We start from the raw sequence: 15,403 nt of genomic DNA, 5'->3' as shown, positions 1-15,403 counted from the left end.
TTGGATATATGCAAGGTATTTTATGTAACCTGTGGTGTACACGTACAGTTGTTGATGAATACAGAATATTTTATAGAAGGGATCATGCAAGACATAAGATGACTTGGATATAGGCAAGGTATTTTATGTAACCTGTGGTGTACACATACTGCTTGTTGATGAATACGAAACACATTATAGAAGTGATCAAGCAAGACATAAGCTCACTTGGTAATTGGCAAGGTGTTTTATGTAACCTGTGGTGTAAACATACTAGTTGTTGATGAATACAGAACACATTATAGAAGTGATCAAGCAAGACATAAGCTCACTTGGATATAGGCAAGGTATTTTATGTAACCTGTTTTGTACACATACTAGTTGTTGATAAATACAGAATATTTTATAGAAGGGATCAAGCAAGACATAAGCTGACTTTGATATAGGCAAGGTATTTTATGTAACCTCTGGTGTAAACATACTAGTTGTTGATGAATACAGAACACATTATAGAAGTGATCAAGCAAGAAATAAGCTCACTTGGGTATTGGCAAGGTATTTTATGTAACCTGCGGTGTACACATTCTAGTTATTGGTGAATACAGAACACATTATAGAAGTGATCAACCTAGATATAAGCTCACTTGGTTATTGACAAGGTATTTTCTGTATCATGTGGTGTACACATACAGTTGTTGATAAATACAGAGTACGTTATAGAAGTGATCAAGCAAGACATAAGCTCACTTGGTTGTTGGCAAAGTTTTTTATGTGACCTGTGGTGTACACATACTAGTTGTTGATTAATACAGAACACATTATAGATGTGATCAAGCAAGACATAAGCTCACTTGGTTATTGGCAAGGTATTTTATCTAACCTGTGGTGTACACATACAGTTGTTGATGAATACAGAGCTCATTATAGAAGTGATCAAGGAAGACATAAAGTCACTTGGTTGTTGGCAAAATATTTTATGTAACCTGTTATATACACATACTAGTTGTTGGTCAATACAGAACACATTACAGAAGTGATCAAGCAAGACATAATCTCACTTGGTTATTGGCAAGGTATTTTATGTAACCTGTGGTGTACACATTTAGTTGTTGATGAATACAGAACACATTATAGAAGTGATCAAGCAAGACATAAGATCACTTGGGTGTTGGCAATTTATTTCATGTGACCTGTGGTGTACACATACAGGTTGTTGACGAATACAGAACACATTATAGAAGTGATCAAGCAAGACATAAGCTCACTTGGATATTGGCAAGATATTTTATGTAACCTGAGGTGTACACATACAGTTGTTGATGAAGACAGAACACATTATAGAAGTGATCAAGCAAGACATAATCTCACTTGGTTATTGGCAAGGTATTTTATGTAACCTGTTGTTGTTGTTGTAGGGTTTAACGCCATTTTTCAGCACTAGTTAGGCTATACATGGTGGCCAATATAACTGGTGGAGGAAGAACCCTGGAAAAGCCAGGGAAGAACCACCGACCCACGAGAAGCTACTGGCAGGCTTTCCCACGTACCCACACTAGCCGAGCCTTGGACTCGAACCCACGCAGATAGAGTTGAGATGGCAGTGATCCGAAACGGTGAGCACTTTAGACCACTCGGCCACTGGGGGCCCCATGTAACCTGTTTTGTACACATACTTGTTGATATATACAAAACACATTATAGAAGTGATCAAGCAGGATATAAGGTCACTTGGTTATTGACAAGGTTTTTTATGTAACCTGTGGTGTACACATAATAGTTGTTGATTAATACAGAACACATTGTAGAAGTGATCAAGCAAGACATAAGCTCACTTGGATATATGCAAGGTATTTTATGTAACCTGTGGTGTACACGTACAGTTGTTGATGAATACAGAATATTTTATAGAAGGGATCATGCAAGACATAAGCTGACTTGGATATAGGCAAGGTATTTTATGTAACCTGTGGTGTACACATACTAGTTGTTGATGAATACAAAACACATTATAGAAGTGATCAAGCAAGACATAAGCTCACTTGGTTATTGACAAGGTTTTTTATGTAACCTGTGGTGTACACATAATAGTTGTTGATTAATACAGAACACATTGTAGAAGTGATCAAGCAAGACATAAGCTCACTTGGATATATGCAAGGTATTTTATGTAACCTGTGGTGTACACGTACAGTTGTTGATGAATACAGAATATTTTATAGAAGGGATCATGCAAGACATAAGCTGACTTGGATATAGGCAAGGTATTTTATGTAACCTGTGGTGTACACATACTAGTTGTTGATGAATACGAAACACATTATAGAAGTGATCAAGCAAGACATAAGCTTACTTGGTAATTGGCAAGGTGTTTTATATAACCTGTGGTGTAAACATACTAGTTGTTGATGAATACAGAACACATTATAGAAGTGATCAAGCAAGACATAAGCTCACTTGGATATAGGCAAGATATTTTTTGTAACCTGTGGTGTACACATACAGATTGTTGATGAATACAAAGCACATTATGGAAGTGATCAAGCAAGACATAAGCTCACTCGGATATAGGCAAGGTTGAATTATGATACCTGTATCAACTGGTATCTTGGTTAGGTCCAATTATGATAACATTTTCTCTTTCAATATTGCACGATCAAATTAGATGACATATTTATATTGCTATATAAAGATTATATTATGTAATACCAATGTCATAATGGCCGTTTAAAGCAGCTTAACAAATGTATGTATACATTTAGTAAAATTAATCAAATTAATGGCTTTAATGACTTGCAATTGCAGGTGATTTCTCGCAGTGCAGTGGAAGAGTTAAACAAGGGAGGAACTGTCCAAATAAAAGAAAGTGAAGAATTGGATCTGTTTCTTAAATATCTGCATGAAACAGGAACAGTCATCTACTTCAGGTGAGATCATGAGAAAGGTAACAGTCTGGTATGATGTGATGATACTGGTCTGTAATAATGATTTTAATGTTGCCGATTTTGTTTTGACAAGTTGCTAGTACCAAATGCTGACCTTGACAGTAATTAATAATTACCCTTGGCCTATGGAATTGCTGAATAATAGCAAACTATATGAAAGTAGAATTTTTGTGGAATCTGATATCTTCTTGTTTGGATTTAATCTGTTTCTGTTTTTTTTTTTTTAAGTTGCCATGTTTACTTTACAGGAATAACTCATAAGCATATAATCTGTCCATATTTTTCATACAAAATGCTTGCATGATCAAACTGTTGCTTATAGCTTTTTTCAAGATTTGGAATTTAACGAAAATGTATTCTACGTGAAAGGGACAATAGGCCTTAAAAAAGATTCAAACAATCAGCATAGCCATGTAAAAGGAATATTTCAATTACATGGGAAAACTTGCAGGAATGGCAACACTTATTTGTATTGGATATCATGCTATGCTGATTTGATTATGTTATATGGCAGAAGATAGAATTGCCTATGCCATGTGAAATTTACATAAAAAACAATGATTACATAAGGATGAGAAATCCAGCAAGAAGCCACTAAGATCCCTGGGGTTTGCTACAGCAGGATTTGAAACTGTACTGTCAGTAATTAAGGTCTAAGTGTACTTCAAGAGCTTCTAGTTGAATATATTGTTTACCTTCATCAAATCACACTTCTTAATTTTTGAAATGCATGTTGTCGGAGTTGGCAATAACAGTAAATGATCTTTCATTAGACTTCACTGAACATTGGTCTGATTTGCAAGGAAATACTGAATGTTTTCCAGAGATGCTTTTGTTATGGTTGACTTATCTCAGCAACACAAGGGTTATTTTAAACACTATTTATGTACTCAAGCTTTGAATTTCTCACAAAATAAGAGTAGAACATCCTTATTGATATTTTTGTAACTTACAAGATGTGCTATGATGGCACAGTAGACCTTGAGAAAACAACCGTTTGACACTAGACATACTCAATTTTTATAACCCACTGTGTTAGCAGAAGGAACGTATTTCTTGCTGATGTTAATTGATCATACATCTCATGCAGTGTTTCGAAATCCCCTGTGTCTGGGTGTGGTGGAGAGAGAAAAGGAGTGGATTAAGGACAAATCCTCCACATATCTTCTTGCATTCTGATGGAGTTGTTGTGGGAGCATAATTGGGGCTGTTACAGCACACAAAGTTAAATGGCTTCATACACTTTTCCCAAGTTACAATTGGCATCATCTTTTCATGCTAATCCTTTCAAATATTCTACAGCAGTGTCAACAATGGTCAATCCCCTGATTTCTGTAAACAGCTACTGAAGTTAAATCCTTTTTAGTGAGAGACCATTTCATTTTCAAAATTAGGTGGTTTTGGGATACATACTTAAAAACAATTGCCCTGTAATGATACGTAGTATAAAAAGGACATTTATCCATTCCGTATTTTTCAGAAATACATTTATTTTCTGTCTAAAGAAAACATAAATAACCTTGTTGGAAAGAAAATTCTAGCCCCATACATTAAATGGTCAGTCCTTTGTAGTACATATGAATCACACATTGAGATAGTTCATTGTTGCGTTTATTCAGCCACTTGACTATGCCATTATTACTGCTTATGTCCAAAACACATGGTTCTCCTTTCAGTAATTTATGTTTTTCTGTTATTTTAAACAGAAACATATCAATTTGGAATGTTATTATACATATATCTTAAGATTAATCCTTTGTAACACCAGACAAATTTTATGTCATTCAAGAGAAGCTCAACCAGGTGGGCTTCTCATCAAGATAGTGTGAATGTTTATTCAGATTTCTTAGGATAAAGCAAATATGTCAGATTATTGAAAAAGAAGTCGATCAGCCTTTTCTAAGTATAGTATATATAGATGAACTGAATATACAACACTTTTGAAATAATGTTTCTTTTGTCCAAAAATATATAATAACAATTAAGATGACTGAATCGTCAAATGGTATCTGGTTTTAAAGCACTTTTGATGTCTAGTTTTTCCATGCGTGGGCTTCATTCATTGACTGATCAGTAATATTTACCAGCCCCTGCACAAAGGAGTCACCACTGGTGTGTGTCCCCAGGCACAGTGATGAATTGTAGATACTCATCACAACACTGAAGAGTGTTAATGTGGAGTGAAAGAGAAGGGGTTTAAGTCCTTCACCATGATGGCTGGGCTTTCGAAACATTGCACGAGATGTTCTCTACAATTCAGAGTTCCGAACAGCTGTTCTGAATCCCTTTCTGAAGAAAAGCATAAAAACGGTTACATCTTACCTTATATACTCACGTATAAGCCAAATAATTTAGGAAAGATTAAAGGCCTGGGAGAAGGGGGCAGGTCGGATTATTCGCAGGCCAATGTCTAAACTTGAAAGTTTTTAGAACTTTTTGTTGACTACTGTAATGGCTGTAAAACTTGGGACACAAAACAGTAATTTTTCTGAGGCTGAGTTGTAGTTTGCTTTGATGTAAGCGACCTTACACCGTACCTGTCAACTTTCATACCAGAAGAGGAAAAAAAATCCTGATCTTTGGGGTCGCTCCACGCCTACCTCCCGCTTTCATATCTTCCAATTTTTGCAGAGAACTCCCGATTATTACATTATGTCATCAATTTTCATTTCTTCTAAACAAGAAAAGTCATACATGTTCTGTTGTATCACCTGTGAATTATTGTTGTGACAAAATAATTACTAGAAAGAATTCGCTTCTTCACTAAATAGAATGTTAAGTTTAAACAATATTCACATAAATGACTGATATTTTAAATTTCAACAACAATACAAATATAAAAAATAAACCAGAACAAAAAAGAATCATCCACAATTAATTTCAGTCCCAAGAGTGATCACTTCGAACACTGTCACTCCATATGCTGTAGCGCCATTCCCACAAAGAAACTTACACGAGTGAACACCTGGCATTTTTATACCATATATACCAATGTTAATTACCATGGTTAAATTTAAAGAAGGAATGAAAATACATACAATGCAGCAAATGTGTCATCAAAAAACTAATTCAGACTACATGTTTATAATAAACAATACTAAATGCTTTACGAGTTGATAAAAAGGGAATAAGATCAGATATACAAATAGGGGAAATAGTTGCCACATGTAAGGTACCATGAGGCTGGCTATTTTGGTACCTTTTGTTCAACAAAATTGGGAATGGTTTTTTTGCCAATCAATTGCTGGTGCTTGCATAACACAATAGTGTATAACATGGTTTCTTTGAATTACGACGGATGGCCAGTCATTTTCACAACATAGTTGCATCAATAAGGTTTAACTGTTAATTAGTTGTGCTGACTTTCTTGCTTGTTTATTTAAGACTAATCTTTAGCTATTGTACAGTTTGACCACAGCTGACCAGAATATGAAAATAGTGCACAACCTGGGGGAAAATAGGGCACATCACAGGGAGAAACGGCGAGTCATTTTGCAAATTTCATGCATATTGGACCAGGAAGTTCGACCAGTATTTAGTGAAAACAAGGCTTTAAAAATGCCACGAAAAACCTCCCTATTTTAGGTCCCAATCTCTTTTTTTTATTCAGTCTCCCTACTTGGCTTTTGAAAGGTTCATAGGTATGTCTTACACCCCGTTTTACAAAATTAAAGTAATCATGCTAATATTATAGAATAAAAGACAATTACACATCAATGTATTGGTATAGGTGCCAGTCAAATTCCCTCTTAACACAAGCCAGTTTCAGGGTTTTAATGATTAACTGGCCTGTACTGCTGTTGCCAAATGAAAGACAAAATTGCCGACTATCAACATAGGATATGCTGAAACATCAAGGTTTCCATTGTGTGGAAAGTTATTATGTTTCCTCAGCCAATAAACAAAACTAAAATTGATTGATGTTGATCTTAGTTGATCTATATGAGAATTTTAGCCTTTATTATTACCACTCTTCCTGAACATGTAAATTATGCTGGTTATGTGCCTTGTACAATTAAATGTGCGTACGTTTTTTAAAATATTAACTCAGTTTGTAGGATCATTTTTATCATTGAAAATGAGTAACTTGTGAGTGCGTGATTCAGCGTAAATAAAACAGCTATTAAGGACTAGCTGAAATGTTATGTGGAAGAATGCAATTTGGTCAAAACAATGAATAAAGCAAAATTGACATCTAATATGTTTGAGGATAAATAAGGATTTAAGTGACACTATGCACTGTGTAAGTACTGTACATTATTATTCATCCTGGTCTCCCGTGTAAACTCAACTGGCCCACGAATTATTAAGTCTGTATTTACCTTTGTTTAATTTCGTAATAAGTTTAATAAATGTCGGGTTACCGAAAGCAATTTTTTGTACATGCCTATATCTTAGGTGCTTGACGACTAGTAAAAGGTGCTTGAAGACTAGCAAATTGTTCATATTTATCTCCATGTATGCCCCTTACCCCAAAGAAAATCTCTACTTATGCTTCTACTGAAAGCTCTAAACTTTGTGTAGATAGCGAAGCATATGACCTATAAATGGGGAATAGATTCCTGGTTACTATTAACTAGTGCTTACATGGATTTAAGTTAACATGTATGTAGGCTACATGTGATTCTAAAATGCAGTTTTGGATAGGTATGTACCAGAAACTTGTGACAACCATTCTAGTGGGTACTGGAACTGTCCAATCATTTTTTGCAACCAGTGCAATCATGCATGGTCATGTAATGGTTTTAAGGCCAGTGTGTATGCATGCCAAGCTGTTAATTGGCTACTTTATTGATGTAATCTGGAGAGTTTAGGCCAAATATATAATGTTTTGTTTGAGGTATTATAAGTAGTAAAGAGATCAAATGTGGTCATGATGGTTCTTTTGTCTTTGATTATAAAAATCAGCCGACATTTGGCGGAGTTGAGATCATCAGAAATGCTTGCGTAAGTATTTTTCTAAAATTGCTATTCCGTTATTCTAGATGTTTGAAGTCAAAATTTAATGAATAATACTTCTGCTGCACCATGCTCGTGCCTACTCCATTGTAATAAAATATTGGTTAAACAAATTATGCAGAACATACGAACAACGTTAAAAGTGTAAACATAATCTCAAACTATATAAATCAAGACATGCGATTCTGATGCTAATGAACATATACACTGTTGCTTAAGAAGGACATTGTTAGAGCATTTAGACCATAGCTGGCCCTGGGATCTGGAGAAAAACACTTTGTGAAATTTTTTGAGATTCAAATAATCACACATGTCAGTATAATATAATTCTGTTTTAAGCTTCGGCATATGGAAATTGGAGTAGGGCTTGTGGAGTTTGAGTCGGGGCTTGTGATATTTTTTAAGTCACCAGCCCTGGGCCTGTGTCTAAAAATGTTTTTATCTGAGCTCTGCCATCTCACATGGCATCTTCACCATATTCTGAACACTATAGTGGTATCAACCTACTTGGCATCTTCATCACTTTTTTGTATACTATATCGTGGTACCAACTCGTGTATGAGCATCACCATTTTCTGTATACTCTAGTGTTACCTACTTAAATGGCAACTTCACCATTTTCTTAATAATGTAGTGGTACCAACTCACATGTTAATTTGACTATTGTCATTACACTGTAGTGGTATCAACGCGCTTGTCAATTTGACAATTTCCTGTATGTTATCATGGTTCTAGCTCATATGGTATATTTACATAATGTGGTTGACTATATCGGAGATTGTCATTAGATTCACATCTCACATCACATGACAAGTTGACAATATTCTGTACATTACAGTGGCAGAAACGTGGGTATTTATTCTTATCCAATTATATTATGTAACAAATGATTGAATTAATGGATAAACCATCATCATAATCTGGAAATGCTTTTTTTGCAGTAATGTCCAATAGGTTTTCTTTTTAGTAATTTTTTACTGTAAGTACCAACCCGATAAAAATTAACTGAGATAAATTATTTTCGTCAAACTTTATTTGTTAAAATGGTGTTACAAATTTATGAAATTTACACACATGCTAAAACTGTACAAGGGAAAAAATTCATCATACACGAAGCTAATCAGTTCACCAGAGCCACAATACTGATACAGCATAGACTCATATTTGTATATATTTTGGTTCTGTACCTACTCTGGCCAGCTTAATTGAGATGCCTCAATGTATCCAAGTGACAGGCATGTAACTTTCATTGCCTCAACGGGGCCCCGAGTGGCCGAGTGGTCTAAAACGCTCGCCGTTACGGATCACTGCCATCTCACCTCTGTCTGCGTGAGTTCGAGTCTCAGCCTCGGCTAACATTGGTACGTGAGAAAGCCTGCCAGTAGCTTCTCGTGGGTCAGTGGTTCTTCCCGGGGTTCTCCAGGGTTCTTCCTCCACCAATTATACTGGCCGCCATGTATAGCCTATCTTGTGCTGAAAAATGGCGTTAAACCCTAAAACAACAACAACAAAACCCTAAAACAACAACAACAACATTGCCTCAACATGATTTAGCCTACAAAATGTGCCAATAACACCAAGATAAACTTGCTTGCATACAAGTAGGTAGTAATCCTTTTTATCATTATTGTGAGAAAACGGATTGTTTCAATGGAATAATTTAATTTTCAAACATATTTTGACTTAAAAATACCAAAGAAACGATAAACAATTTTTGTTTATATACCCCTATGATCAAAACTTGGTTCAAACATAAGTTGCTTCTTTAAGATGAAAGTTAGGGCCTCAGAAACTATCAGTGTCCTAGGCAGTGGAAAGACAAAGGTACCATGCTGCAAATCTCCATGAATAAATCAATAGGGAGGGGATCCACAAACATCGGCTGCAGCATAGACAATCACATGATAGTTTCAGAGTTTGGTTAACAGTTGGGGTAAAGATGTGTGGGTTTCTTATACATTGTTTCATACATGAGCATTACATTTGCATTGTCCTTCACAAAAATCATTTAATGGATAATATATCTAAGTGAATAATTGATCAAAATTTTTTAATAGAGATCAAAACTGCTCCGGTGGCCTAATTGTTAGAGTGTCTGCCTTGGATGCGGGAGGTCTCAGGTTCAAACCCCGGCCAAGTCATACCAAAGACTTATAAAAATAGTTTTAACAGCTGCCTCACTTGGTGCTCAGCATTAAGAGGTTGGTCGGCCTGGTGTCAGGATAATGCAACTGGGTGGGACATGATGCTTTATGTTTGCGGCATGATGCCCTGTGCTAGACATCGCTATCAACTGTCACAGTGCAGACATTGTAGCGATATGACTGAAAAATTCTTAAAGCTATCTGAAAAATCCAAAATCACACACTTAATATCCAGCTACCAAGCTACAACTTAATGTATATATCTAAAGTTGCTTCACTGTAAGCAAACACCAGCTAATGAAAGCTTCATAATTATCAAGAATTATGAATAAGACTAAATGTCAGTTCATCAATAGAACCTTGTATAATTTATTTTAATACTGTAGTCGTCACATGGCTGTATATAATTATATCGTCATAATAATAACAGTAGTCATCACATGGCTGTGTAACTATGTATTATTTATATTGATAAAGGTAGTTGAGGGGCCACTAGTGTCCGAGTGGTCTAAAGCTACACAGTTGTAATAAATAGAAAATCTTGTAGACAGTTTCTTGTTCAAAATGGTTGTATTTAATTTCATCATACTTGATAAAACATGCCGTAATTACATTTACCAGAGAAGTATTCTTTGATGGGGGCTATTTAAATCACTGCTGTTATGCAGATTTATGATCCGATGGCATATTATTGCATTCATACCTAACTATTGTAAATCACACATGATAGAGGGAAATTTGCTACTCGATCAAGGCTGATACCATTTTTGGGAATCAAACTCACTAACCATGTAATTAGGTGTCCCATGCTATAACTATTGATTCACTGCAGCTCCCTATGGGGTGATCTTGGTAGTTTCCATAATTTTTCAGTTATAACTGCATGTACTGGCCCCCAGGGTGGGAATAATGATCGATCCACGAACTCATGTTGACAGCACAGATTAGCTCCCCTTGCAATGCAATGTAGGTGTGCATTTATGGTGTGAATATGAACAGTGTCAGAGTCTATATATCAGGCCCTTGTCACCATGGGCAGCAAGAGATGCAGAGTTTAATATGGGTGTATATTCTTTAAAGGCTGAGTTATTTAATATAGTCCTAGTCACCAGGTTAAATACAGTACTTGTCTTTTTATGCAGAGAAGGTGATCATATATATATATATAGCTGTATATAACTTTCAAGGACAAAACATTAATGATGTAAGACTAATAGAGAATGTAGCAGCTTAATGCTTCATGCTTTTCTTTCACCTGCAAATTTTTACCACATTTGTTAATTTTGCATTCAATTGTTGACATATGTCAAGCAATATAAAGTCTACTTCAGCTTTTTGCTGTGTTCATTAGGACTTTGTTTGAATGAAAAGTCCACAGTAATGACCAAAGGTTTACAAATTCTTACACTGTGCTCATTCTGGATTGTGTGTAATGATGAATACTATCAGTCTGGGGATCAAGAAGTTACATGTCACTGAGTCAAGAAGATCTTATCTCTGTGCAATAACTTTACTTCTCCATACTGAAGTTACCAAACATTTTGATTGACTTTGATTTGGCATAAGGAAGAAACATGTAATAATTGACATATATGGCAAATGGTCAAAGGTATAGGTTTCTTTCACTGAAATAATAGAATGGTTTCTGCACAAAGAAATAAGTTCTTCATCAAAAACCTGGACCAAACTTTGTGAATATCTTGCATGTGTTTTATGCAATTAACCTTGCAGTTTTGGGGTTAAATGTCAAATTTCTGCAAAAATGATACAGTAAGTATGAACATGTGGAAGACATGCTGGTGATACATATACTATTGTTTTCATGACGGAACCATTGTATTTGTATGACAAAAGGACAAAAATAAGATCAGTTCATCATCTGTCCGTATCAGTTCAGTTGACTTAGTGACTTACCCGGTAAGCATGATGTCAACTAAAAGGATCATTATCTACATTCAAATTCTGTGAAAAACTACTACTTTAATACCACAGAAAAGAATGATTATTTGATTCCAAATCATGTGAAATGTTGCTATTTTGTATACAGCAAGAAAAAGTCATTACTTGATTCAAACTGTTGTGAAATGTAGCCATTTTAGTTAAGAGAAAAGAATCCTTTCTTAATTGTAGATCCTGTGACACACTTTTATTTAGTCATTACTTAATTCCAAATCCTGTGAAATAATAATATTGTTAACCAACAGGAAAGAGTCGTTATGTAATTTCAAATCCTATGAAATACAACTATTACTACTTATCAGAAATGAATCAATGGGTAATTCCATATCCTGCAAAATATTATTTTTCAGTATTGAAGTATTGAGAGACAATATTGTGTTGGACCCAAAGTGGTTGATTGATGCCCTGAAACTCCTCATCAATGCTCATCCTAACCTACCAGAAAGCCCTGCTGACAACGGATCTCAATCAAACACTCCTGCTGACAATGATGCTGATAATGTCCCTCAGTCTAAGAATCCTGCCCACAGTGCTATCACACAGAAATGGTCTGACTTCAGGGACAAAGGAATTCTTACCCCAGAGCTTGTCGGTTTGTCCATTTGTTACTGTTTGTAGCCTCTTTTAAAAGTATGTGTTTCATTGCTATCTCCTCGCCAATGAAACTGAGAGATATATGTTATTATTTTTCATTTATTTGTTCATACTCAGTTTTACAAATTATATTTCACATAGATTCATTTAACTTGTATATGCAAGTCAGCCATACCAAAAGGTATACAAAATGAATGGTGTGATAGATAGTGTGGTTCTAATGGTATCACTTAATGTCTCTCTGGCCTCATTTCAGAATACTTAAAATAGATTTAATGATCATATCACAAATAGGTAATTTTCAACAGATGACTAGGGTAAGGAGCTTGTGAAGTAAGAAATATATCACTGCAGGTTTAATGAGGAAATGGTTACTAGAGCATACCGAATCTGCCAATAAATTTTAAAGAGTGAGTTGGCAACATAAACGTTTTCCTTCATGATACAGCCCTAGAAGTGCAGACAATAGTCTCTGAGGTATTTCAAATCCTGTGCATATTATTGATAAAGCTAAATATCTTAAAGGTGCATGAGGCTATATCATATTTATTCATTTCATCGTGGTTGAGGTCTGATACAAATATTAGTGGGGGCTCCGAGTGGCCGAGTGGTCTAAAGCGCTGTCCGTCACGGATCACTGCCATCTCACCTCTGTCTGCGTGGGTTCGAGTCCAAGGCTCGGCAAATGTGGATATGTGAGAAAGCTTGCCGGTAGCTTCTCGTGGGTCGGTGGTTCTTTCCGGGGTTTTCCCGGTTCTTCCTCCACCATTAATACTGGCCGCCATGTATAGCCTATCTTGTGCTGAAAAATGGCGTTAAACCCTATAACAACAACAACAACAAATATTAGTAAATAAATATTCTGTTTTACTAGCATATATATTACATACCAGTGAATGTGTTAAGAAATTTAAACATATTTGACATGTATGCAATAACAGTGTCATTACTTACTGAATGAAATTAAGGAATACACTATATGGAGTTCACTTAACCGTCTCTGGAGATTAGATTAATTATTTCATAAATGTTACTGCATTAACATGTTGACTGACTGCATCACCTTGCATAACAACATTCGGAGATCATTTCTGCAAAGAAGAAGTGGAATTCATCTCTGAACCCATGGTTGCATTTAGCAGCATTAACAAAGATGCACTTGTCTGTATTACAGTTCTTGGGCAAAGACAAGAATGATAATTTCAGACATTATCCAATTGTGTAATTAGTATAGTTTTACATGAATCTAATGCCACACCACAAGAATGCACATTTGTCAGAAATGTAAATATTTCCCAAATATATATTATCTATGATCGTACCAGTAATAATGAGCATTTGGTTGGAAGAGTGTGTGTGTGTGTGTTGCACCTGATCAGGTTTGGCTTGTCAAACATTAATACTATTCGATCACATTATTATTATAAAAATTATAATGGACTCTCAATATTACCAACATGGGAAAATAACTGAAGCTGACCAACAAATCCAAGATGAAATCTCAAAGAGAACCACACTACTCAGGAAATACAAATGCATGTGTGTGGTCCCAGAAGCTATTTGCAGAGTTGCAGCAGCCACTGTTGTTTTGATTGTAGTATAAATCATCACTGTATCAACTAATAAGAGTAAACCAATTAGAATTGTTGCTGGAACAACATCAGTAATAGCCAGTGTGACTGACAGCAGTGGTAAAGGCATCTCATTATGGATGCTTTCATAAAAACCTGTCTATTTAGGTCTTACAACAGTACAAAGAAGTTTCATTACAATTAGTAAACTGTGGTTGATGTTTATTGGCAATAAAATAATAAACATGATGGAGATTAAGGCTGTTGACAGAAATGGAAAACACAATCAGCTCTGAGTGCAGATGCAGAAGTGGGCATAGTAAATTTACAGCCAGTAATAATCAGGTAAATGTTTGCCGATGTTTGTGCATTGAGGATACATTTGTGACTATTCACATTCCAGTCTGAAAGGTGTGTATTCAGGTTATAATAGCGGCTTAGTTGACTACTGTTGTAGGTCAGAGTTTTGACTCTTTTTTTTGAAGATGTATTGCTGTATTCCTTCCCAATGAGTTTCCATTGTTGGAGGGCTCAAGTGACTGAATAAAAGTCCATGATGCGCCTGTGGAAAATTCATATAATTTTCTCAAACTTGGATTTTTACTTGCCACATTTTCAAATAATAATGTCTTATCACGAAATTAAGGTTTGTCTTAGCCCAGAGTAAATTATAAAATCAAAATCTTAACACAGAACTAGTGTGGGCCACATTAACTGGAAATATCTCTGTGTGGTAGACAAATACAATCATCTTCATGTGGCCAGACAAAAGAACACCTTTGTGACAATAAATCTATCGAAATTAGTGGTGACTGAACTGGAACAACCAGTAAAATATTTCCATTCTTCACAGTGATTTAGGCATTGTTAGCAGCTGGGGCTCCTACTTTTGCATAAATAGTTATGTTAGGAGTTGTCATTATAACATTCGGGATAGCCCTCAGAAAAGCGATTGGCAGCATTTTCAGAGGAGCTTTTCTATTACCTGGAACGACTAACCTCAGACAGATGTCTTGTTTATGCTGTATTATTTTCAATAGACCACAGCATTAATCAGTCTCGATTTACTCATCAAACATCAGTTGAACATGTCCAAAGTGTCTTTATGCTGGTTGAATTCGTAGCTAAAGGCCCTCAAGGAATGATACTTCCGCAAGTTGGTAGCTGGCATTATTTATCTGGAATCAACAGGACCCTGAATTCATTTGGTTGCATACATGATAATGCCTCAACATCTTTTGTATTTTGACTCTTA

The 15,403-nt window shown here is 35.5% G+C and overlaps 1 protein-coding gene across 4 annotated transcripts in view; it reads left to right on the top strand.

The window, feature by feature from the left end:
- Nucleotides 1–15,403, top strand: part of LOC149786943 (uncharacterized) — a 170,433-nt gene that overhangs the window by 136,227 nt on the left and 18,803 nt on the right. For all 4 annotated transcript variants that reach the window (XM_089977476.1, XM_089977477.1, XM_089977475.1 and 1 more), the window contains 2 exons: nucleotides 2,782–2,903; nucleotides 12,334–12,575. In XM_089977476.1, coding sequence (XP_089833602.1) covers nucleotides 2,782–2,903; nucleotides 12,334–12,575 — 364 coding nt within the window. The remainder of the gene's footprint in view (nucleotides 1–2,781; nucleotides 2,904–12,333; nucleotides 12,576–15,403) is intronic.

This window comes from Sinohyriopsis cumingii, chromosome 12 (assembly GCF_028554795.1).
Source record: "Sinohyriopsis cumingii isolate HCF-2022 chromosome 12, ASM2855479v2, whole genome shotgun sequence".
NCBI classification, from domain to species: Eukaryota; Metazoa; Mollusca; class Bivalvia; order Unionida; family Unionidae; genus Sinohyriopsis; species Sinohyriopsis cumingii.
This window is presented reverse-complemented; position numbering and strand designations above follow the sequence as displayed.